Here is a 26,565-nt window from a genome sequence, read left to right on the forward strand (position 1 = left end):
TGCCCCATTGGCTCATGGTATGGGCTCAGTAGGAGGTTATTGACTAAATGAGTAAATACCATGTAGTATACAGCCCTCTCCTATGGTCCTCTTCAAATGCAGAACATTAATTTTGCCTTCAAAAGGATGACAACTAAGAGTAAATGCAAGCCAAAATACCCATGAAGTCCCAAGTTTGCTAATTATTGAATTAATTATGACATCCAAACAATGCACCTTATGGTAAGAATAGCTAGGACCTGACATCTCTTGAGTTGCCTTACTTCCCCCGGAGATCCCATTCTTTTATCTTAATACCCCATCACATCCTGTCTCATCATCATATTTGAATGGATAAATAACAGTGGACACCTAAAACTATGGTTTGAATGAATTCAACAAATGTGGCACATGGAAGCTGACTGTGAGCCTTGTATCATTTTTTTTTAAAAGTCTTCCCTGAAACAGATTGAGGATATAACCACAATAAAAAATACAATGTTGACCAAATCCTTCCTTCAATTCTGAATGTGAAATCACCTTTCTTCATCGGCCAGTATTTTAGTACTACAAAGAAAATGTCCCTTTGAATGTCCCTTAATGTGACCTTGTGTTGCAGATTATATCGGGGCAGGAAGATGATTTTCCTTAAACACAGTTGCATTTCGCAAGTTTTAGAATGCATGTAATTATGTGTCTTGGTTAGCAGCATCCATTTTAATGAAAGGTCAAAAATATATCACCAGGGTTTCCTCTGTTAGTCATTCACAGACAGATGACCGTTCATCTAGGCAGTGAAAGCAGAGCAACATCTGCTCTGTGTAGACATTTAGTATTGCCCACCAATGCCAGCAACAAGTTGAGAAGAAACACATTCCAAATTCCATCCTAGAGCACACCAGAAGTTTAGGACGGGAATCTCAGGGAATTTGAATGATTGGAAGATCATGTCACCACTTTAAATTTGCAGATAAATGTTGGCCCTGCTTAGATAATTTGAAATATTGGGAAAATATGAAAAGATGCAACTATCCATTAGGGTGATACACAATTGTAGTTCTTTTGTTGGTCAAAATAGTGAACTACTGACATTTTCATAAGTTTAAGCCTAGTGAAGGGAAAGTAAGAGTATTTGCATATCAACCATAGTTTTGTTTCCAAGAACATCCAACAAGAAAGAACCTTAAAGGAAAGGAAGTCCAGCTTTCTCAGTTTAGAACTTGTGTTTATACAGTTAGATGAAAATATGTGAAAGCCCTCAAATGTTGATGGGATAAATGAGACAGAAGCAAATTTCATACTCTTGTCAAGCAGTTCCCACAGTATAAGAGTCACAGCCCCTTCTAGATTGCATTCCATTCTTAGTGGCTCCCAGTCCTCAGTGAACCTCATGGTCTAAGGTGGCTGCTAGAGTTCCAGCCATTAAGTAAACAGGGACAGTTCAGAGAAGAGGTTTACAAGCCTGACAAAGGTCGGACTTGGAGAACCACAGAAACCTGAATTTCATCTTGCAGTTGCTAGGAAGCCTCTTTAATATGAAGATATGATTGGATCTCTATGGCAGCACCACAGATGGTTTTGAGGAGCACATGAAGGAAGACAGCAGGTCAATGCAGGAGCACAGAAGGTGGTAAAGAGAGAGGTGTAGCCATAAAGGCAGAAAGCATAGCTTTCACTTTCTGGGAAGTGTAGATGTGAAGAAAGCACAGAGCCCGTATGGAAATGGAAAGGTGAAGCAAGGCCATGGGGATTATAACTTCTTTCTGAGCATAAGTGAATTGGTATGAGGAAACAGGGAGCGTCTGCCAAGAATATTTCCAGAAGAAGCAATATCTTCAAAGAGAAGTTGATTTAGAGAAATTGTACAGAGCATGGAAGGGTAGATGCTCACAATTGAAGAGGGGTTCTGCTAAATACAGTTAGGTCTAGGTTAGAAATAAAATCTTATAAAGGGCTAGGTTATTTGGAGATGGGCATTTCTGGGTGCTTCCTTTACTGAGTAATCAAGAACCATGGAGTTGTCTGGGCTTGGTTGGATATCCACTGTCCCTGGGGTAGCAATACAAAGAGTTCAGTTGCCACAGCCTTCACCATGAGTGCTCATGACCCAGAGCTCCCTTCACTCCAGCCTAACAAATTTCACAGGATTTATTGGTGGGCTCTTTCAGGCCTATAGAAACCAGTTTCTTTACTTAATATACTTCCAATATAGTTAATACAAAAATTACTCATCACAAGCCACACTTAATTCACAACTTTGTAAATTACATGTAAGATATAAGAATTCTATCTTTAGTAAATCTTGAGTATTTAACTTAACCAACTGGTCACTTGATTATAACAAAAATAAAAAGTCTAGATTTGTGTTAACACTAGGGCAAACTGAGTGTATATTTGTGGGGAAAGATCAGTTTAAAGGAAAGCTCTTCTTAGCCTCCATGCTCTATTTTAGGGCCCTACTGTGGGCACTGTACCTCTCCCTCTAAGGTGCCCCACACTGCATTTAGGGGACTATCCACCAGGTACCACAGGAAATTTGCGAGTTCATCCTTTGTTGAGAGCCACAGCTGAAGGGGCCCCAGCAAACTTCCAGCTGATTGGCTCACCTTGGCCCCAGAAAACTTCCAGCTGCCAGCTGATTGGTTCCTCTGCAGTGATGCTCATTGGGCTGTTTCCCTGCCCTTTCAGACCATGGAGCTGCTCATTGGGGGACTCTTGTGGCTCCACCCACGTGACCCAGCCAATGGGCCTCAAGAACAGGAGGAGTGGGGGGGGGGGGGTTGAGAGGCTCCCCAGAAGCCAGTGGTGGCAGTTGGGCTCTGAGGGAATTCCTGAAGAGTTGGTGTGGTGCAGCATGTGTGTTCTAAAAATAAAGTTTGTTTCTGCTTGATAAGTGGCTCTGAATTGTGCCCAGCCAGACCTCAGCAATCCCTGAATTTGGGCATCTCTCCCACCAGTTTCCATTAATACAGCCCATACAACATGGTCTGTGTTGTCAAACTTCAGAGATACAGACAATGGATAGATATAGTAGGTAAAACAGACTTGAACAGGAAGAGAGAGCGCATGCCATGTAATGTACAGTCTGGTAAAGGGGAGAGATTAAAGAGAGCAAATGAAATTGTTCCACACAGTGGCAAGGACTAAAACGGAAAAGGTCCTAGAACAGAGAATGACTGGGGAGGAGAGAGTCAGGCGGAAATGGGTCTTTGAAGAAGAATTGTCATTGGAGGTGAGTAGAAATTAAAAAAAAAAATAGGATAGAAGTCGTGAGTGTGACAGTGTTCAATGGGTTTCAAGTGCTAAAAGTGTTTTGTCACTACAGCATTACAGCAAAGGAGGAAGAGGCCAGAGGTAGCAGTGTCCATTCAACCAAATAGTTGGCTAAACTTAAGTTCAAATTTTTCATCACTGTACTCTACAAAATAAAGTTTGTAAAATTGAATTTAAATGATGCAGATAACCAACCTTTCTATTTTCCTTCTATTAAAGCAATTTCATAATAATTTTGTAATACACAGAATTTGGAGATCAGTTCTATGATGTAATTTCCTAAACAGCTTTCAAATGCCTTCATTATAAAAGGTCCATGTTAAAGGAAAACACTTTCATCAAGTCAAGGTCCAAGCTATTTATCATGGCAACATTCCAATGAATGGTGAGTCAAAGGGAAGATTGTTTTGCACACAAAATTAAAGGAAACATTATAGCATTAATAGTCACTTTAATGTATTTTTGTATTTACAAAAGCATCCATCTGGAGGTTGCTTGAATTTTGGAAAGTTCTGTGATCATTTAATGCACAGTAAAATTTGTGTCCAATACAAATTAAACACAATCTTTATTGATTGATTTGATGTGAGGTAACTATTTCAACTTAATTGCCTTACTCTGAGAAAACCCTTGGGGAAAAGCAATCTGTCTCTACTCAGCAAAAGCAGCTAAAAACTACAAAAAGAAATTTCCATTCTGACTTGAGATGTGATATGCTGACTCTACAGGCCTCCAGATTGTTTCTTACATCTAAAAATATTAAGTTCAATAACTTCACAAGAATAGAATGAAAGTTCTGATGTTTACCCATATTCTGACAAAATATGACCAAAATAAATATTGTACTTCCCTGATAAAGATTCGTAAGACTTTATAGTGAGGTCAATTCTGCAGCCCACAGTCTTAAAGCCATGAGTTTCACACAACAATTTGTTCAGATTCTTTTAAACTAAAAGACCAGAATAGAAGAAAGAAGAACTGGCAGATATGCCGGAGAGAAGATACCTCACAAATGTTGCTCAGCAAACTAAGAAATTGTTGCCTGCTGTAACAAAATGCCTATTGTAATCTAAACAGGCTGTGATATTGTTCCTACATTATTTTTTTCTACTTTAAAGGAAAATGGATGATAGGTCTTGCTGAAGTAATACCTGATTAGATCACCTACTTACAGGTGCTCCCCAGGAGGTGCCAATATAGTCTGCCTTCCAAGAAGCCTGGGCATGGTCATCAATGTGCTCACTACCAGTGGAGGCCTGTTCCCTAAAACACATGCACAGGGAGACTTGCACCACACCTTTATGCCCATTGCTTCTCTTATTAACTACTGACAACCACTGATTTCCTGTCTTTTGAAATTAGCACCTCAACAGTCTATAAATTCAATATTTGCTACAACTCTTCAATCTAAAAAAAGCCTAACCCCAGCTCTGGTTTCAGATAGCATCTCAATCTTTCATTCCACAAACAAATGAAACAACAAAAGAAAACCAGAGACCTCAACACTGAATCTATTTCATTTTGGATTGTTAAGGCATGGTAGGCAGGGGTCTTTTAACTTTCAGTCTAAAGATGATAGCATGTATACTATAAAATAGTTTGGATTTCCAAGGCATTTTCCCCTCTGAAATTAAACTAGAAGACAATCCGGAGAATGTTGTACATTTATCCTACTGGCTTAGCTATCCACAATCTATTGCCGTTTTAATTAGAACAGGGTTGTACCATCTGCAGTTAAGAAAAGCAGAAAGTTCCCCTGACTCTACAAGTTTAAGAACTTTTTTTTTTTCTTGAAGACACTGAACCTGTCTGTACCCCACACCTAAGTGGCAGTTAGCCTGTTTCCATTTGGGACAATGCCTCTTGAACTGGTTTAAAATGTGACACTGACAACCTCCACGTCCAAAGAATGGGATGGGGGACAGAAGGAGAGGACAAAAGGACTCTAGTTTCTTCTTACTCTCAGAAATGTAACCATAACATGAAGATACTTCGTACCAGTCTTCCTCCTTGTGTCAGACCACAAAAACTGACAATCTCCTAGGTAGTTCACCAGAACAAGCTCCTCACCCTCCAGCATTCCACAGCGAAAAGCTAACACTTGATATTTCGTGAAGTTCTCCCAATTCCCCCAGATCTCCCTGAAGACCAGAAGCATTCCCTTGAGATGTGAGGCTCACACCCGCCCCAGACATTCCTCACACCGCGTGCACATCATTCTCCTAGACTTTGATGATTTACGACGCAGAGAGAGACTGTGAACCCAGAAGACAGTGACCACTGGAAAGGAAAACTCCAACCTTAGCAATCAGAATACTGTCTGCAACCTGCGCCTGTGCGGGAGATGAGTGACGGGCCGAGGAGCCAATCAGCGGCCTCCCCAGCCGTTGCCAAGCCCACGTTGTATTGGGGGCGTGTCCGCACCCTGTGCGCCTCCGCCCGGGAGCCAATCAGCGGCCGGCCCAGCCGTTGCCATGGCCTCATTGTATGTTGGTACCGCGTAGGCGTCACTCGCGTCCCAGCCCGGGAGCCAATCCACGGCTGGCCCAGCCGTTGCCCTGGACGCTCTGACTGTTAGGCCAGCGCTTGCACGGGACGGGCAGAGACCCAGCCTGGCTGTCCTCATCCCGGGATTCTCCAGGGTCCCCGCTGCCACGCGCCCAGAGACACTAGACACCGCCAGATTCCATGAGCTCCCAACATGAACCGAAAGAAATTGCAGAAGTTGACGGACCACTTAACTAAAAATTGCAAGCACTGTAAGTAAGAATCAAGTGCTGAACAAGCCGAGGTTCCTGGGCCAAGTCTGCTCCTACCCAGTGCAATTTCCCTGCTGTGCCTACTTCCTGCTTCCAGGACCTGTGTGACCATGGGCCCACCCCAAACCCCTAAGAGAAGTCTGAAAAAGTTCATCCCATCCCGGGATGCTAGCTCCTTGGGCGGGCACCCACGCCCGGGACCTTGAGAACTACTCTCCATGCATTTAGTTCTACCTACACTTGAGGACACTACACTTTTCTCGTTCCTCAGACCCTCTTTGCCCTTGGTCCTGGCCTTCGGTGCTGACATTGAACTCAGGGCCTCTCATGTGCTACCTAAGGTGTCTCTCACTACTGACCTACATCTCCAACCCCACCCCACTCCCGCACCCTTTTCTAAAATTTTGAGATTGGGTCTTGCCATATTGCCCAGGCTGACCTCGAATTTGGGATCCTCCTTTTTCTTGCCTCAACCTCCCTAGTAGCTGGCATTGTTTGGCATATGACAGCATGCCGGGCTCTCAGACCCTCTTCTTAATTTACTTTTATATTATAGAAGTGAAGTAATATGTGTTCATGATACATGTAGTTTTAGCCTCAGACATGTTGTAAAAGAAGTACTAAAACCCACCGGACTCAAGAAAAGAGCATAATCAACGTACATCGTGCACCTTAGCCGGCTTTTCAGCTCTTCCTAGACCAAAATAAAGGACAGGTCCAAGTTCTGGAAGCTTAACAAGAGATCCATAGGGGAAAATAGTCATAAACAACTGATCATCTTTAGGAAAGATGAGTTGAAGTGGCACAGAAACCTGTCTCAGAGCAAGATTTGTTTGGAAATAAAATTGCTCAGCAAAGCTATACATGTGGTAAACAATCTGCTCCCAACTTTACACTTCCACTTTCCAATTGCTAATATGGTGGGAAGGTAGAGAAGACTTTCTAGGTGACAAATTGAATGTTTATTAAAGACAGCTGTTCTAATCTCCCCTTTGGAAAGGCAGTCCTAGAATTTCATAGAACACTTTAGTATTGTATTCCAACTGTACTTTGGCTAGAAAGCAATAGATTTGGTTTAGAAGAGGATGATATTGTCTGGTTCCCAGACTTCCAAGTTGTATGCTGATTGCAAAACTACTGGCCACTTGAGGAAACAGGAGAAGCCATGGTCCTCAGAGAATACCCATTATACAAACAAGGAGGAATAAACATGTTTAAGTGTGATTAAAGGATCTAGTGCCTTCTCATCATCATTAGTATCTGATGTAAAGAGTGGTAAGAATGCTCTCTTCGTGGGTTGGTGTTATAAATAAAAGTTATATTGAAGGTATTATTACAGACCTTTAATTTGATGAGGATTTCATTCTGTTATTTTTCTTAAAACACTTTCATTTCTGGGAAAAGACCAGATATTCTTAAAACATCTAGTAAACATTTTTTATAATACTCATAAACAATGCAATAACTACTATACACAGTACTGATTTTGATTTAGTCTCCGTTCAGTAAGTTTCCAATGCATTGAAAACATTCTGTGAACAATTGAAAAGTGAACATGTATTTTAAAAGATAAATGGAAACACGTCAGAAAAAATCAACTCTTGATTTTTGTTCTTACAAAAAAAAATTTAAGTGAGCCTTAATAACTTTGATGATTAAAAGTAAACATCACTACGTTATGTAGAAATAGTTATAGGTCATGGACATCATAATAATTTTAAATTTCTTTAAACAGAAGGCTTTTACCTAAAGTCACATTTCTTTTATAGTTTCCAGATGATAATGCAATAGATGAAATGGATACATATTGTTGAATCAGAAAAGAAGAAAAGAACTTAAGTGAGCATCTAGTTAATTCTCCATTCACCGTCTTATGATTCTACACATATGATCTATAGGTCACATGTAGAGTTTTCCAGAAAGATGAAAGCCATTCCATATCAATGTCCCATAATTTCATGCAGTGTGGTATTCTAGAATGTAAGAACTATTTCAGTAAGAAAAGTACTAATGGCAACCTTTGATCCTTGAATCAATTTTTTAACTGAAAGTCAATTGATATATTCAGCTTATGTTCTTTAATTTTTATTTCAGTTGAATGGAAAAAATGTGTGTCTTGGATGTAACACAAAATTTGCCATTTTAACTGTTTTAAGTGTATAATTTTGTGATATTAAGTATAGAATTCCCCCCTTATCAATGGGGAATGTGTTGCAAGACCCCAAAACAGTGTATAGTACTGAACTGTATAGTACTACCTCATATATATATATATATATATATATATATATATATATATATATATATATACTACATGTGTGTGTATATGTATGTGTGTGTATATATATATATGTAATAAATTTGAATTTATAAATCAGGAACAGTAAGAGATTCACAGTATCACAGTAATAGAACAATAATGACAATATACTGCAAATATGTTATCTAAAACTTATAAATACTTTATTTCTGAAACTTTTAAAAATATTTTCAGACTGTGGTTGAGCATGGGTTACTGAATCCTTGAAAAAAAAACTTCAGACTTAGCAGGGAGACTACTGTGCATTCATACTGTTATGTAACTACCATCCATCTCCAGAAATTTTTCATATTTCCCTACTCAAACACTGTACCTTGAAGAATAACTCCCCACTCATTCCTTCCCCCAACCGCTGGCAGCAACCATTCTACTTTCTGTCACCATGAATTTGACTTCATATAACAGGAATCATGCAGTGTTTTATCTTTTTATGTCTTGAATTTTCACTTATCTTAATGTCCATAAAACTGATCATTTTGTAGTATGTGACAGAATTTTCCTTCCTTTTTAAAGCCAAGTAATATCCCATCGTAAGAATACATCACATTTGGTTAGCCATTTATTCATCAACGAATGCTTGGGTTGCTTCTATTTTTTTGGTGATCATGAATTATACTACTGTGAATATTGGGGTACCAGCATCTGGTTGAGGTCCTACTTTCAATTATTTTGTGTGTAGATTCAGAAGTAGAATTGCTGGATCATATGCCAATCACGTTTAATTTTTTTTTATTTATTTGTTGCTGTTGATGGACTTACCTTTCTTTCTTTCTTCCTTTCCTCCTTCCTTCCTTCCTTCTTTCTTTCTTATTTATTTATATGCATTGCTGAGAATTGAACCCATTGCCTCACACATGCTAGGCAGGTGCTCTACCACTGAGCCACAACCACAGCCCTCATGCTTCATTTTTTGAGGAACCATTATACTCTTGTTGGGTTTTTGGGTTTTTTTGGTTCATTTTAAAATCATAACCATTACATTTTCTGCTATTTAACTTGTTTAATCTTTTTAAAGTTTTAAATTTTTCCCTTAAAATGTGGTTCTCAAAACCAGCAATCACTGGAGGCTATCCTGATCTGTAGGATGAGGTGTGATTTTTTCCATTTTCATGTGTTATCTTCTCATAGATGTATTCAGGTTTTGTCTTTGTTTTTGAAAATATTCAACCATAATTTTACCTGGTTTTGAAACAAAAATATTGCCCATCTTCTTTGTATGCTTCATATTTAGAATCATTTTTATGTTCTTAATGCCAAGCAATAACCCTTCCACCTTCATACTTCAAATGGCAGTTGGAAAATATAATTAACTCAGTGTTTGTAAACATTGTCCTTTATGTAATCATGGGTACCAGCAAATATCTGTGTTTGTATATATGCTTTAGATACAAATGTCCTCCCTCCAAAGTACTAATTGTTCAATGTTAATTTTTACATTGTCCTTAAGGGGAGCTCAAAACTTCTTTTTTGTAAAATAGGTGTTTCTTATTTCAGAAATATGGCTTATGAATTCACAAAGGTTAAAGTGAAATTAAAAATGAAAACCATTAATTCTCAAAGTATGGTATCTATTTTCTGGGAAAGCCAAGTTGTAAATCTGATAAATGCTTACCAAAATGCTGGGGAAAATTAACATTGTTAAACATTACCATTCTTATTTTAAATTATATATCTACAAACCTTATAAAATTTAGAACCTGATACCACATTCATCATTCAAATTACTAAGCTAATATTACCTTCGCCCCCCCAAACATGATTGAATTTGCATCTATTTAATGTATGACTCTTGTTTGAAGGAAATGCTAGTTTTCTTAAATGAGTAATGTATCTTTGGCTATCTTCATCCATTAACTTAAGGTATGAATCTCAAACCAGGAAACACACACAGGTGTATATATATATATATATATATATATATATATATATATATATATATATATGTATATATGTATATATATATATGTGTGTGTGTGTCTGTGTGTGTGAATATATATATATATATATATGTATATATATATACATACACACACACAGACACACACAATATACAGTATACTATACATACAGTATATATATATATATATATATATATATACACATGTATGTATGTATATACAGTATATATATGTAAATATATATACTGATGTATTTATGTATATATATGACATAGTCTTAATGCATATAAATATGCTTCAATTGCAATATTTAGCTTATAATGTAAAGATTGAAATACACTTTTGTTTTACCTTTATTATTCTACAGTTAATAAATCTGAGGTGACATGTCTCATAAAGCTTTTCTATAACTTGGTTGGAGATGTAGCAGAGCGACCAGTTGCAGTTGTTGGACTAGATCGTAACGCATTTCGGAACATCCTACATGTAACATTTGGAATGACAGATGACATGATTATGGACAGAGGTAAGAGATATACAAAATTTAAATCAGTCAATTGTAGCCACCAGAAAAAAAAATTAAAAGTTTGGAGTTCTGTCATAATCTTGGTAGGAGGCTTAATGTTCTACATTCTCTATTTATATGAATATAAACATTTAATTTTCCAAAGATAATTAGAGAAAGATGTAATATTCTCTTTATATGTAAGAACATGACGAAGGTTGGGTAATTAGATTTCCCTTATATTGAAAAGCTTGGAATATTTCTATTTTTTCTTAGTAAACATAATGAATATAATGGCTTCTAAACTACATTTAAATTTTCTTATATCTAAATAAAAATGGAATACAGTCTTATCATGTAATAATGTTCCTTGTCTTGAGTAACAAAAATATGAAATTGTATATTTTATATTAATATGTTTAGATTATCTAATATAATTAACATTTTAATATATCACAATATTGTATTATTAATTAATAATGTATGTATTTAGATATTCAGAGTATTCTTTCTTCCCACAAAATAGGAAGAGAAAATTCAAATGCATAATTAAAATGCATATCAATGTTCTGATAACTCAGTTTCCTCCTTTGTCAAGTGAGAATATTGGACTATAAAATCCTGACGTTTTCTCTAAATTATAAAAGCAAGCGATACCGATGTAAATACATTATTGAGAATTCAAATGCAGCACAGCTGTTACATAGTATCTCTTTCTCTTTTTAGTATTCCGAACTTTTGATAAAGACAATGACGGCTGTATAAATGTATCGGAGTGGGTTAATGGATTAACCGTGTTTCTTCGAGGATCCTTAGGTGAAAAAATGAAATGTAAGAGTTCAGGTTGTCCTAATGTTCGTACATTATGATTAACATAGCCAAAGCGTTTAAATTACTGTCCCCCAACCAGCCAGTGGGTGAGTGAGTTTGTTGGTTGGTTGGTTTGGATTTTCATTAGCCTCTTTTATGGAATGAATTTGAGTTAACAGGGGATAAAAGAAAATGACTAAAAAGGAAAATCAAATAATTCTGAAGAGTGATTATGATGCCAGGGAAGTTTGCGTAGGCGTTGCTGTACACACTAATTATGTACACATGTATTTATGCACAAAGGACTTAACATCATTTGAATTTTAAACAGAAAATCAGAGACTATTGATTTAAGTGTTTGATTCTTTTTTTCTTTTCATTTCTTTTGAGTGCAAGAATAGGATTGATTGAAGGATAGAGACAGGGATAGAACTCTCTCAGTGCTAGAGAGGAAACCATAGCAGATTTTCCAAAAGTTCTAATGTTTAATAGTTGACTCTGATGAACTCTAAGTCATATTTTTAATCAGTGTTCCAAGAGTTTCAGGATTTAAAAATGTCCGATGTATTGTTCCTTGATGTGGTTTTTCATAACTGAGAGTAAAGAAACTTCCTGAGGATTCTTGAATGCATGCAACATTTACCATGAAAACCAGGTGATGCCAAGGTCTTCAGGGTTGATGAAGCATCAACAAGATAGACCTCAGCCCTCAAAACTTGGTCAGAGAAAATGTTGCCTTAGTGATAATATCAAATTCATAATTGGACATTTTCTTTAAAGATTGCTTTGAAGTATTTGACTTGAATGGGGACGGCTTCATTTCAAAGGAGGAAATGTTCCACATGTTAAAGAACAGCCTTCTGAAACAACCATCAGAGGAAGACCCAGATGAAGGAATTAAAGATTTGGTTGAAATAACACTTAAGAAAATGGTAATGATTTTGAGTAATTTAGAGTTTTATATTGAAATGCACAGGTCACATATGGAATGGAAATAAGAATTTGAATAATGAGAATTTTCAGTTTCCTGTTTAGTTAACTAAACACTTGAATGGTGCTATTACAATATCCAAAATTCTTTTGAGGTGGGGGGATAGCTAAGTTTTAGAGTGCTTGCTTAGTATGTGCAAGGCCCTTGGGTTCCATTCCCAGCAAAACCCCAAAAAATTCTTTTCAATTTTATGACTCAATCCCTTATTTCTCTAGAACCTTTCTTCCATTAACATTTGACTATGAAAATAACAAGCAGTTGTGGTAAGCATGTTACATGTTAACTGATATATTCCTGCTGTCCCCTCAGGATTATGACCATGATGGGAAGCTATCTTTTGCAGACTATGAAAAAGCTGTGAGAGAAGAGACTCTTCTGTTGGAAGCCTTTGGACCATGTCTACCTGATCCAAAGGTAACAATATTGCTTTGGCTGAACTGTAACTAAAGTGTAATATAAGATATGCAATCCAGAACTTCTTGCTTATAGTGGACCAGAGGAATCATGTTCACCCAGGGAGAATAGCTTCTCAACACTGAAAGGCCACTAAAGAAGAAATTGCCAGTTCATCTCATAGTACTTATTGTAGCCAAGTGCTTTGCTTTCCATTCATAACTTACTCACTCATGTTAGAAAACAATTAATGAGACTTAATGTGTGCCAGATGAAAGGCTCAGTGATTGCCTTGAGAGAAAAAGACAATATGAAAATAGTTTTATAACAGCATGATAAGTGTTATTATAATAATATTTAATGACTTATAGGGTGCTTCATCTGTGTCAGGCAGTATCACAAGTACCATATCACCTCAATGAATCCATCTAAAACTCTCTGAAGTAGACAGTACTATTATCCTTTTTTTACAAATGAGAAAAGTAAGGCTCAGATAATTTTGGTCAACTTTTCAAAATCCATTCACTAATTGGCAGAGTGGCCTGGGTATCCTAGTGTCAGAGGAGTCCATAGAGATGTATAGAACATGATGATTGGCAAGAAGAGGTGTATGTAAACCAACTGTATGTATCAGGCATTTGTGAGATCCATCCATCTCATAAATGCAGAGATTGGATGAAGGAAGAGATTGAGCTCTGGTCTGGGGAAAGGACTTCCAGGTAGAGGCAACAGCGAGTGCAAAAGCTGTATGGAACCACCGGAACATGGGCAGTGACATAGGAGGGCTTATCAGAACTGGGTTTTGAAGGAGAAAATAGCCAGGTCAAAATGGGGGAAAGTAATCTAAGCAAAAAGAATGAATATATATATATATATATATATATATATATATATATATATATATATATATATATATACACACACACACACACACACACAAAAGAAAGATGGGGAGTGAAAAAGGAAATAGTAAGTAAAAGATGAAAATACAACTGTCTTGGATGAGAACTTGGTGCATATGAGGCTGGAGATCAGGTGGCAGATACAAAGAAGGACCATATCTTGTTGTCTTAAAGATGATGGAAATTCATTGGGGGTTTTCAAAAAGATAGAGTTATGTGATTTGTTAATGTTCCCATCCTTTGAAGCTTTAGTTTATATCTCCAGCTGCCCATTTGACATGCCCTTAACAAATTTCAGGTTTTCCCTAAAACTTCACCTCTCCCTCAGTCTTCCCTATTGTTAAGTGGCATTCCTATGCACCCAGGTTTTTCATTGAGAAGCCTGAGAACCAGATTACTATCTGTCTCCTCCAAAATTTATGATTGCAACCTCTTCCAATATCAACATGTATCAGGCACAATGATCTGTCACTCAGCCCAGATCATTAGCTCTCTTGGATCCATTATTTTCCCCCTACTTCCTTTGCTCCAGAATACTCAGTATGTTCAATAATGCCAATGCTATCATGCTCTATCCTTGCTCAGGACCCGCCTGCGGGTTTGAGAGTAGATACAATGGCCTCTTTCTCTCTCTCTCCCCCAGTCACATCTTCTACTGTCTCCCATTCTCACATGGCACTGGGCCACACCAGCCACCTTGCTGTTCTTCCCTGTGTGCTTTTGCACTTGCTGTTGCCTCTACCTGGAAGTCCTTTCCCCAGACCAGAGCTCAATCTCTTCCTTCATCCAATCTCTGCCCAAATGTGTCTTGTATACAGCACATAGTAGATGCCCAGTAAATGATGGAAGGACATATGGATGGATGGATGGATGGATGGATGGATGGATGGATGGATGAGTGGATGGATGGATCTCATAAATGCCTGATGGAGAGTTCTGGATCTGTCTCCCTCCTCCTCTCTATCATTTACCTTTACTCCCTCATTTACCTTTACCTTGACACAACCTCTTCCCTCTCTAGTAAAACCTTCCCATTAGGACTTAAACATTTTAAACTGTCCTGTCTGAAAAACAAAACTAAAGGAAGGATAATAAATAAATAGAGATAAATAAATAAATAATAAATAGAGAAGAAATAAATAAAGGAAGAAAGAGAAGAAATAAAGGAAAGATGGAGGGACAGTGGGAAGGAAGGGAGGGAGGGAGGGAAGGAGGGAAAGGGCAGAGAAATTAATTTTATAGCTGTTTCTACTTCTTGTCTAATGGCTCCATCTCACAGTCAAGGTTCTTGAAAAGATTGTCCAGATTTGGGACCTATATTACCCTCTACTTCCTCTCATCCAAGCCTGTATCTGCTGTGGCCAGGGTCACCCTGCCCTTCTGTTAATAAAGCCTATGAACACTCTTGGGTCTTCACCTTACTGAAGCACATCCTTTCATTGTCCAGAGCTCTTGGTCTGCCTTCCTCTGCTCCAGGAAGTCTGGCCACTTCCCTCCACTTTCCCTCCCACTTCCCTCCACTTTCCCTCCCACTTCCCTCCACTTTCCCTCCCACTTCCCTACACTTTCCCTCCCACTTCCCTCCATGGTCTAACTGTGCCCAGATTCCTCCTCTAGGACTCCCAGAATTCAATATGCGCTGATTCCTGCTGCAGTCCTCCTGGCCCTCATCTGTCCACCCAGTTTCTGGCCAGTCTTTGATACTAGGTTGGAATCCTTTGGAGAGCTGTGTCATAGGGTCTTGTTCATCTCTGTGGATCAAGAACCAAGCATTGTGCTTGTAATACAGTTAGTACTAATGAAGTCTATGGAAGAAGACAACCACATAAACACTTGAAAGTCTTGATGCCCATTCTCCCAGCTACCCTTTCTCTCTATAAACATTAGAGAGACATGCAGAGTATTTTGTTTTGCTCTACCTGTTTTTTGGAAGTTCGTGTGTGTAAGTCGAGTCTGTAAGTCTGTAAGTTGAGTATGTTTGTTTTGCAGAGTCAGATGGAGTTTGAAAGTCAAGTATTCAAAGATCCAACCGATTTCAGTGATATGTGAATTCTAAATGTGCATTGTTTGAAGTGAGTACTAAAGAAGATACACCTGTAGTTTATTTTTTCTACTTAGCTCAGAAAGAAGATGTTGAATTGTGCATCTGGGGGTGGTGATGGGGCTCACTTCCATATATCACTTAACTCTGGTATAAGGTGCAAGTAAAACAGAGTAGACGACAAGTTTCTTGTTAGAGGGGATCTTTCTAACAAATATTAATATTTCCAATATTAGTTTAGTTGGGTTGGGTATGGTTAGTTAGCATTCCTAGATATATTTTCTCATATAGACTATCTTTCCAAGAATATAACTGTTGTAAAATATAATTCATTAAATTAATGGACAGATAATGTAATTATCAATTATGAATACAAATATTCTTCATGTCAGAAAGAGGTTAGGTATACTTTGAAAACTCATTGAAACTACTGAATTTCCTTTGGAGAAGGTTGGCATCAAAAATAATACTTGCATTTACCACCTAAACACACTTCTGACAGGAACTAGGGCAGATTTAGAGAAATGAAAGTTACACTGAGGCTTTTTAATATGATTTATGTGGTTGTGTGAGGCTTTGCTTAATCATTTTACCAGCTTGTAAGTGTCAAGGGCAGGGATTTTATCCTCACACATCTTTATCTCTGCCATAGCAGTTAGTCTTCTGCATATCATGGGCCCTCTATAGATGTTGTGCATCGGATTGAAAGCTGAATATCACTACAATATAAGTACAGACTTATGGTGATCAGAGAAAGAGGAACAGGTTCTGTTTCTTAGCCTTAATGGATAATGAATCGGCAGTTTTCAGTTAATTTTGGAGTCATTCACCTTCAATGCATTAGGGTGTCAAAGTCCTCCTCTCCTCTGTTCCCAGTGTCTCTCCACCCTAACCCTCCTTAGGGTCCCCTGGAACTGCCTGACTGCATTGCAGTGTCATAGTCCCCCACTGCCTGGATTCCTCTTCTGAATGTCCTCATCAGGGATAGTACATATTTTATGTTAAGTGTGTCCACAGCTGTAAACTCCAGAAGACACATCTTCCTTCTCCCTTTAGCTATGCTGCAGCAGACGCTTGTGGGCATTATAAGCAGGAGAAAGAGAGGGCCTAGTTAGCTTTGTGTGAGCTCCTTTCTAACACATGTAAGCAGCTGAGAGAAATAGACATAATATCTGCCCCCTGCTATCATTTAGATTTTGTTACTACACATGCATTATTAAATGTAAACAAATAAGTATATTCTGTGAAAAACTGAACTGTTAATAATTAATAGAATAAGCAATTCTGTGAAATAAAAAAATATTTCACTGTATTTTCTAAAAAATTTAGCTGCTTGTATAGATGGGATTTGACACAATTCTTCTATTTGCAATTGTATAAATAATACAATGCACAGTGTTTTAAATTTTCCACCTTTGCTGAGATACAATTAACAAATGAAAATTGTGTATGTTTAATTATTGTGTGCAATTTCATGTCTTGATATATATACATTGTGAAATAATTACCAGTATAAAGGTCACTAACATATCCATTGCTTCACATAGTTGACATTTTTTTTCTTTGGGAGTACAATGTACCCTCTTAACAAATTTCAAGTATCTAATACAGTATTGTTAACTATAGTCACAGTGCCTGTCCCTAGAACTTGTTCATGTTGCATAACTGAAACTTTTCACCCCATGACTGACATCTCCCCATTTCCATAACCACCATTCTATTGTTTACTGCTATGCATTTATTTCCACATATAAATGAGATTATTCAGTATTTGATTTTTTTCTATGTGGAGCTAATTTCACATATCACAATATCTTTCCAGTTCATCCATGTTGTTGAAAATGACATGATTTCCCTCTTTTTAAATGTTGGCTAGCATTCCATTGTTTGTGTACAAACATATACATCTATACACATAATGCATATGTATATATCATAATTTCTTTATCCATTTGTCCATTGATGTCAGTTTAGATGGTTTTTATATCATAGCTACTGATACTGAAATGAACGTGGGGCTAAAGATGTCTCTTTGTGATACAGATTTTATTCCCTTTGGATATATACCTAGAAATGGGATTGTTAGATCACATGGTAGTTCCAATTTTAATTTTTTGAGGAACCTCTATTTTCTGTAATTTACATTCCCACCAGTGGTTCCTAAGAGTTCCTCCTTCTTCATAACCTGGCCACCACGTGCTATTTGTTTATTTAGTTATTTAATTTTGTCTTTTTGATAATAAGCCATTTCAACTGAACAGAGGTTTCTCATTTGGGTTTTGATTTATATTTCCCTGATGATTAGTGATATGGAGCAGTTTTTAAATATCTCTCTTGGCCATTTGTATACCTTTGAAAAATGTGTAGTCAAATCCTTTGCTCGTTTCTTCAGATTTCTTGCATTTTTGCTACAGAGCCCTTGGAGTAAGTACCAGCTGACAGGAGTAGTAGCTCTGGTTCCAGGTAAGGACAATGGCTTGGACTCCAAGCAGCTCCATCAGATTCATTCATGAAGGCTGCGGGTGTCTGTGATAATGGCAATGTCTGGGAGCGTCAGTGGGTGTTTTTATTCAGCTTCTTCACTGCTGGGACTTAAAGACCCAATCAGAACAACTGTAGTGGGGGAAAGGACTCATGGTTTTTGAATTTTTAGTTCATAGAAGGTCCACTCCATTCCTCAGGGCTTGAGGCAAGGTAGAACATCATGTTGGGAGAGTGGCAGAAGGAAGTAGCTCATATCATGATCAGAGAGCAGAGAGAGAGAGTTTACTCACCAGATACAAACATATACCTAAAGCCACACCCTAATTCCCACCTCCTCCAGCCACACCCTGCCACTTCAGTTACCACTCAGTTAATCCCTATCAAAGAATTAAATCACTGATTGGGTTAAGACTCTTATAACCCAATCATTTCTCCTCTGAAACTTTGTTCTCTGTCTCACACGTGAGCTTTTTGGTAACACCTCACATTCAAACCATTACATTTGCCCCTGGCTCCCAAAATCTCACAACCCTCTCACAATGCAAAATACATCTTCCCCCATTTCCAAGAGTCCCCACAGTCAGTAGTTCCAAGATTCCTCAAAGTTCACGTCCAAATTCTTTTCTGAGGCTCAAGGCAATCTCTCATCGTGAGCTCCTGCAAAATTAAAAGCAATTTACAAGTATATAATACACAAGGTTACAGAGTACACATTTCCATTCACAAAATTAGGGGCATAGAAGGGATAGGACCAAAATCCAGCTGGGCAAACAAGTCCTGTAGATCCATATCTGGCATCTAGGGCATATGACATCATGATGTTCTCTCAAAGGGCTTGTGTGGCTCTACCCATGGGGCCTTGTTTGTTGCAGCCCAAGTGGCCTCTCTGTTGGCTTGCTTTACTCAATTCCTTTAGCTTCCTAGGATGATGTCCTACATTACTGGTATTTCTTAATCTCAGGGGTCTCCACTGGAGCTTCGGTTTTCTCCTCACATTTTGACTTCTTAGGGGGTACCTGCACTGCTGCAATTTGCCTGGCTTCCCAGGCCTTCCTTTGAAATCCTCCTGGAAGCCTCCATGAACCCCTAACTCCAGCATCCTGCATTCCTGTAAAATTAGCACCATGTGGTTGACTCCAGGGTCTGCTGCCATCTGAGCAGTAGCCAAGCCTCCAGGGGCCCTGGCTACAGCAGTCTCTGAGTGCCTGGGTGGCTGAGCATGTTGAAAACACTTCCTAGACCCACTTGTGCAAGAAAGGTGACCCATTGGTCTCTTCTCCAGAGAATTTTCACCTTTATCCCCTGGAGCCTGAGATGAGTATGGTCTTGCCAGCTCCTGAGATGACCTCAAGCCATCTTTCTCATTGTCTCTAGGAAAAGTCTAGCATTTCTGTATTGGCAGTAAAGTCTTTAACAACTGCTCTAGTTTTACTAGCCCTAGTTTTACTCTGGCCTTTCAAATCCACATTTTCCAAGTCTTTCTGCTTTGCTTTCTTTCCCCGATTATCACAATAAATTTGGCTAAAAGCTACCAGCAATATTCATGCCACCACCTGAATGCTATGCTGCCTAGAAATTACTTCTGTCAGATTAAGAAGTCCATTACTTCTAAGATCAGTCTCACAGAAAGTCTCTGGACAGGGCAGAATGAAGACAGCTTCTCAGCCAGAACATAACACAAATGGCCTCTACTCCAAATTCCAATAGAGTAGTCCTCTGAACCCTCTTGAGACCCGTCTTCATTATCCCCAGTCCTATTGGCATTTTGGTCTTCTGAAGTCCCACCAGAATCGGCCATTAAGCTCTGCTTACAAAAACCTAAAGCATTTCTAGCTTGCACTGTTAAACATCTCAAAATTCCTTCCACCAATTCCAAAAAGCTCAAAAAGCTTCGGAACCACATGTTCAGGTTAGGCACAGCAAGGACCCCACTCCTGGTACCAATTTCTGTTTAAGTCAGCTTCCTTCACTGCTGCAACTTAAAGACCCATCCAGAACAACTATAGAGGAGAAAAGTTTATTTGAGGGGTTCAGAAGTATTAGTCCATAGAAGGCTGGCTCCTCGGAGCTTGAGGCAAGGCAGAACATCATGTTGGGAGACTGTGGGCAGATGGAAGCAGCTCATGCCATGATCAGAAAGCAGAGAGAGTCCACTAGCCAGATACAGTGGGGAAGGCTGCTGGGGTCTGACTGCTTCTTCCACAGAGAGAGGTCATGGCAGAGAGACTCCCCCTTGTTACCTGTGTCAGCCTAAGAGATGTGGTAACACACGTTAAATGCTGCCCACACTTTTCAATGCAGCCATTCTGGGTTTTGTGCCTTAATGGATTGCTGAACCTTCTTTACTTTACTCTCTAGCTCTCCCAGAGCTATTTTTGCTGGTGACTCATTGTTAAATTATTGCTTTTGCCAGGAGAGCAAGGGCCAGGGCCTCTTTATTCATCACCTTCCTGATATCATTTCCTGACTTTTAATTTTTTAATTGATTTTTTTCTGATTACAAAGTAACAGGTTTACTGAAAAAAATATTTCAGAAGTTGAAGAAATTAAAACAATAAAATGATCTATTGATTCATAATCTGATATAAATTCAGGCTTTTTGTAAGGCATTTGTAAGTGTACCTATATTTTAGCAAAGTATACCTACAATTTTGAGATAATAACCTTGAAAATGCATTTTTAGGAACTGCTTTTGTAGTGTGCCACTATCCCACAAACATTTTTCAGGCTGTTGAGTATCTGTCTACAGCCTGGTTTATAATGGCTGCCTGCTGTTTCATCACAACATACTGTGCAAAATCACTTGTCTGCCATTGACATTTTGGTTGTTCCTACAATTTTTGCTATTATAAATAATTCTAATAGTCTATATTCTTATAGTTTAATCTTTTCACATGTCTCATTACTTACTCTCTTGGTCTAAGTTTGTAAAAGTAAATCACTGGGTTAGAGACTCTGTGATTCTGAGATTTCTAGCATGTGCTGCCTGGTCACCCTCCACAAAGGCCCCTCAATTGAACTGCCTTGCTCAATGTGTGGAATACCTATCCCTTTGCCTACAGGGAGCTTGCTTTTACTTTCCTTGCAAAATTCTGGGAGATCATGAGTGTGATTTTTATTTGTCATTTCAAGATATATATTTGTACCTAAACTTTTTATTGTAGGTTGACTACAAATTGACCTCCAAGTGAATAACCCTCTTCTATTTCTTGTCATTATTTTTTAAAAGTTAATAACCAAAAAAAACTAATTTCAGTGCAGCTTAAGATGCTTCTGGCATGTGATTGTAAGAACTCATAAGATCTAAGATCTTCTTGATGTATATACGTAGAATATATCCTCTCTGCCAATGCGCATCACAATGTGCCCAGAGTATTTCTATCACTATACCTACATTGTAAGATTCCCTTATTTTCATTACTGTAGAAATTAATAGATAATTTTAAAAGGAGAAATTTCTCACTGTATAGCAAGTCCCTCTGCATACACACAGAGTCCCTTTGAAGGACAGCACTCTCCCCTCCAGCCCACTCTGGGCTCTCACCTCCTTGGGGCTAGTCTTGGCATCACTTAAATTGCCCTTAGTACAACCAACCTAGAGCCCAGTTGTTGCCTACCTTTGGGGTGACTGAGTTGGGACTATAATCAAGCAGTTAAAATTTGAAGGGTTGGATATAGTCTTCCTCCTATGGGCCCCTCGGTACTGGCTTCCTCCTCTCCCATCATTCCAGGACTAGTAGAAAGTCAGCCTGAGCCCCTTTGGGAGAGGTACACATCACCTCACAAGCAGCACAGAGAGATTCTGTTTGGGAAACACTCAAGTACTTTTTTTTTTAACTACAGGATTTAAAAACCACCACTGAAAACTGGTAGTCCTACATTCTTAACCCACAAATATCTCTGTGTACAAGACTGCACTTGTAAGAAACCAGGCCTGCAATTGCTCACACCATAAAATCATCCAAAACATTCGCTAAGTTTCCACTCTGTGCAACACTGTGAGGGTTAATGAAGTCTAAGTGAGTTACCCCTGTCCTCAGCTTATTTATGATGGAAAATGACAATTATATACCACGCACAGATTATCACCTGTTACTGTTTAAGTTTATGGTAACAGCTCCTCTCCTTCCAACATAAGCATAGTTATCGCATTTTAAATTAAAGACAATTGATAAAAAGAATCAAAATCTAATACAAAGTCTACTACCATCTGGACAAATTTCTCTGAGCTGCTCTCAGATTCTCCCTATTTTCAGATCCTGCACTTAGTCTAACAGGATCCTATTTCCACCCGAATGATTCCCAACCTCTTCCACAGTTATCCAGAGCTAATGGCTAATTCTCAGCAAGTGTGGCTAACAGAGGTTTGGGAATTGCAATTGGACATAGACTATAAATGATACATAATAAAACAGAAATCTAAACCACAAGTATATTAGTTACCATTTAGCCAACTGTAAGGATGTTTGGGTGATATTTCGAAAATGGGCCATAGCAATAACTGTGTGTTTCTGGTGACTGCCCCTTCCATTGGAGTGGAGTAGATGACCTCCTGAAATGTTTTTCAGTCTAAGTTAACGTTAAAGAATAAGCCGACCCCAAAGCATATCAAGTAAACCAAAGCCCTCTCCTCATAAGACATATCTCAAGGAAACCCACTTAGTTTCAAGGGAGAGTAAAAGAAAGAAGGAAATCTTAACAGTGACGTGTCCTGAATGAAATTAGGCATGGTTCTGCATTTGAGATGTTTTTATCAGGGTGTTATTAACCTGAGCAACAGCTAACTGCTCACAATTCCATCCTTGGTAATTTGTGGCTTTCTGAGTACCTCATGCCTCCTGCTTAATCCATCAAGAAAATATTCCTCCCCCTAAAACACACATCCTCTTGTTTATTTTTACCTCCCTCCCGCCTGCTTAGCTCCACACTGCCCCTATTATGTGGCCCCAGCCAGGCTCACAGAGAGCTCCCTGGGGTGAGGACTTGACAACTTAAAGGACCTTTGAATAGATTGGGTAAAATACAGGCTGTCCTTCCCATCCCCTGTCCACATCTCCAAAGCTTTGTGTAGATGAAGGGTATCCTGAGCAAGCTGTGACCTAGGTGAGGACAGACCCGTGCGGCACTGAGCCTGGGATAGAGAAGAGCCTGGCAGGATGCAGAAAATTTCAGAAGTCCTCCCTGCAGTGGGTGTTTGGAATTTGAGTCCCTACCTACCTCCCAGGATGAACCATTAACACAAAAGCACAGAGCAGTCTAGTGTACTAATTAAAACCATTTGGTCAAGTCTTCCTTAATGAATCTTTCAGAAACACGGTAAAAGTCAGAAAATGGAATGAAACAATCCACGTAATTCCAGAAACACATTATATAAAAATCCAGTGAGCACTCATGTGCCAAGCTCTCCACATTCATATAGCATTGACTTCTCACAACTACTCTAACAGGTAAACATGACCATTGTTTACTATTTTCATCTTAGAGATTGAGGGAATTGAATTAAAGGAAATCAAGAAACTTATTATGTGTCCCAAACTGGCAAATACAATGCCAAAATTCAGGCCTTATCTCATTCTAGTATTAAAGATTTTTCTCTATCTGATCTTCTAACCACATATCCTCAAGCCATGGAGAAATCGAGTGCCGCAGCTTCCTGGAGAGTCTTCAGATAGACCGTCATGGCTGTGGGTGCTGGTCACTGTGAAATGTACAGGTCTTGGGAGTGAGACCATTGTCACTTCCATCCATTCACACTTCTTAAATGAATACACTTTGGGACTTTAGTTGAAAGTTTCTTGTTTAGATGTAAAGACCTTCATGTTTAATACTAATAGGAGTCTAGACCTTAGACTGGAACCTTGCATTACCAAGAGTCCAGATGTGATGAACTCCATGAAATGGCCCCCAGGATGTCAAACCCTAATGGCTCCAAGGTCAGTTAACAAACAACAGAGAGAGAGGGAATACCAGCCGAGACCACCACTGGTTTGTGAGAAGAAGGGCAGAAGCTGAATTCTCAAATGGGAAAGGACAAGCAATGGGTCTTTGGGTCATCTTGGGTGATGAAAAGAAGGGCTGTTATCTGGAGAAGAAGATGCCAGTAATAAGAGGCCAGGTGATCAGCTGGCCAACACAAGAAATCATGGTGCTTAGTAGATGCTGTTAACTAGCCTGCTATAGGTTGGATTTGCTAGATCGGAACCTGCAGCCCAGGCTGTTAACAACGTCAAGCCTGACCCCCACCTCTCATGGTCAAAAAACCACATAACATTGCATAAATCACATGCATTTTAAAAGTCTGACATAAGTTAAAAGTGATTTATAGATTGGTTGGGGACAGCGTTTATCATCCACACTGAGAAGATACTGAGATTGGAAGGAGAGATTATCATAATTTACATCTGGACATGTACTCTAAAGTTGTTCCAGGAAAAGCAGGATTATGATCACCAATGTGTGGGATATACATTACTCCACAAATCACATTTTCTGTGAAATGGGAGTAACACTTACTCTCTTTGTCTACATTATAGGAGGACTGAATGACATGATAATGACAGTTACATATTTTTGTAAGCTATAATGTATGATATAAATAAATAGATTATACTATGTAAGCATAGAGTGATTTACCATGGAGTATGCTTTGCTCTGAATAGATGCTCATATGCACCAATATCATAGGCATGAAAAACCTTGGCTTCTGGGCCTTGCCTTGTGCTAAATGTGTGATAGTTCTGTCTCTTCACCAATATAAGGAAATTGAAGGATATTTCTAACATATGTTTAATAATTGAATTAATTTAGATAAAGTTATCTCGTCAGATCAAGATGATATTTCAATGTAGACATCAGTAGAGTTTTCACGAATGTTAGCCTCTTGGACTTAGTGAAATTATAATCCCCCATATGCACACAAATCACACACACATACCTTCCTCATCACAAATTCACAAACTGAAATCACATAGATGCACACATGATAGTTTATCCCATTTTATTTTATTTTTAGTTTATCCCATTTTAAACTAACGGGTTTATTAAGATTCTCTGAATTTCTCTCTCATTCTATCAAGATACCACTGACTCTAAAATAATTGGTGTCACTATGTAACTATGGTTCTGATGAACTTACACTCAAGATTTAATGTATTTGTTATGCTGGCCTCCAAGCACCAAAATGTCAAAGAGATGTCCATTGGATGCATGACTTGTGTGATAGCAAAAAAAATCGAAAATCCCATTGAGTTACCATGAACTTCATCCAAGCTGTGTGAGCTCCAATGAGCCAAATTTATACTGTGGTCAACTTGCTGGTTCCTTAATTTGAATGGTGTTAATCAAAGTGCAATGAAGGTTTCTTCTCTCTTTTAATTTCTAGTTACTTGTTACTATATTTCAATTCATATAAATGCAGAAGGAGCACACCAGCCATAGGAATGCTAGTTACTCACTAACCAGAAAAATGGTGCTCATTCTTTATTTACAAGGTCCTTGGGAACCATTGTCTCTGGATTTAAGCATGATGCATACATATACCCCTATCTTCAATAACTGCAGACTATATTTTAAAAAAAGCAATGAAATGAAAGAACAACCTCCCACCTTCAAGGAGTACACAATTTAGGAACTAAGAGTTGCCTTTGTCTTGAAAAAGAAGAGAAGGAGGGAAAGAAAGGAGAACAACAGAGGGAGGGAGAAGGAGCTAGAAAAAGAAAAAGATTAACTGAGTAGGGGAAATAGTTTTCATGCATGAATTTTCTTTTAAGGGAAACAGAGAGAGATAAGCAGGAGGGCATTTCTTTTCTGTTTCTTTCATGGCCCCATGATTACAGAACATCAAATGGCAGGGGGCAAGAGTGACAGGTTCGCCTCACCAAGGCTATTGAGAAGGAGGGCAGCAGAGGAGATAGAATCACAGCAGAGCAGGATGTGGAGCAGGCCAGGGCCTGCACAGCACCCAGGTATGTGGCTGAGAGGCAGGCGCTGGCCCGCGGCAGGTGCAGCACAGCCAGTGCCTGGCAGCCTCAGGAAAAGAAATCCTGCAGGTGCAGTCAGGACATGTCCTGAGCCTCCCCAGCCACGCGTTTTTTTTTTTTTTTTTTCTGAATAGTTGTCCTATCTTCATTGTCTGCCAGCAAGATTATGATTTGCAGTGGGAGGATGCAAAGCAGGGAGTGGTTGGTGGAGTCTCCAGTTCTAGTAACTTT

General features: G+C 38.7%; 1 protein-coding gene across 2 annotated transcripts; it reads left to right on the forward strand.

Annotated features, from left to right (window-relative positions):
- Positions 1–5,849: 5,849 nt before the first annotated feature.
- Clxn (calaxin) lies at positions 5,850–16,576 on the forward strand. 2 transcript variants are annotated; one of them, XM_027932925.2, is made up of 6 exons: positions 5,850–6,011; positions 10,597–10,755; positions 11,461–11,565; positions 12,325–12,476; positions 12,845–12,949; positions 15,820–16,576. In XM_027932925.2, the coding sequence occupies exons 1-6, from the start codon at positions 5,954–5,956 to the stop codon at positions 15,877–15,879; spliced, it is 639 nt and encodes a 212-aa protein (XP_027788726.1). In that variant the 5' UTR covers positions 5,850–5,953; the 3' UTR covers positions 15,880–16,576. The 2 variants fall into 2 exon arrangements, with proteins under 2 accessions (XP_027788726.1, XP_071458105.1); XM_071602004.1 differs by lacking the exon at positions 11,461–11,565.
- The last annotated feature ends 9,989 nt before the right edge of the window (positions 16,577–26,565 follow it).

Source organism: Marmota flaviventris, chromosome 15 (genome assembly GCF_047511675.1).
Source record: "Marmota flaviventris isolate mMarFla1 chromosome 15, mMarFla1.hap1, whole genome shotgun sequence".
Classification (NCBI taxonomy): domain Eukaryota; kingdom Metazoa; phylum Chordata; class Mammalia; order Rodentia; family Sciuridae; genus Marmota; species Marmota flaviventris.

Excerpts from the sequence above, each read along its gene's own strand:
- Clxn (XM_027932925.2), top strand. The coding sequence starts at position 5,954 with ATGAACCGAAAGAAATTGCAGAAGTTGACGGACCACTTAACTAAAAAT. Across the intron at positions 10,756-11,460 it reads TGACATGATTATGGACAGAG|TATTCCGAACTTTTGATAAA; the intron begins GTAAGAGATATA and ends TTCTCTTTTTAG. Across the intron at positions 12,950-15,819 it reads CATGTCTACCTGATCCAAAG|AGTCAGATGGAGTTTGAAAG; the intron begins GTAACAATATTG and ends TTTGTTTTGCAG.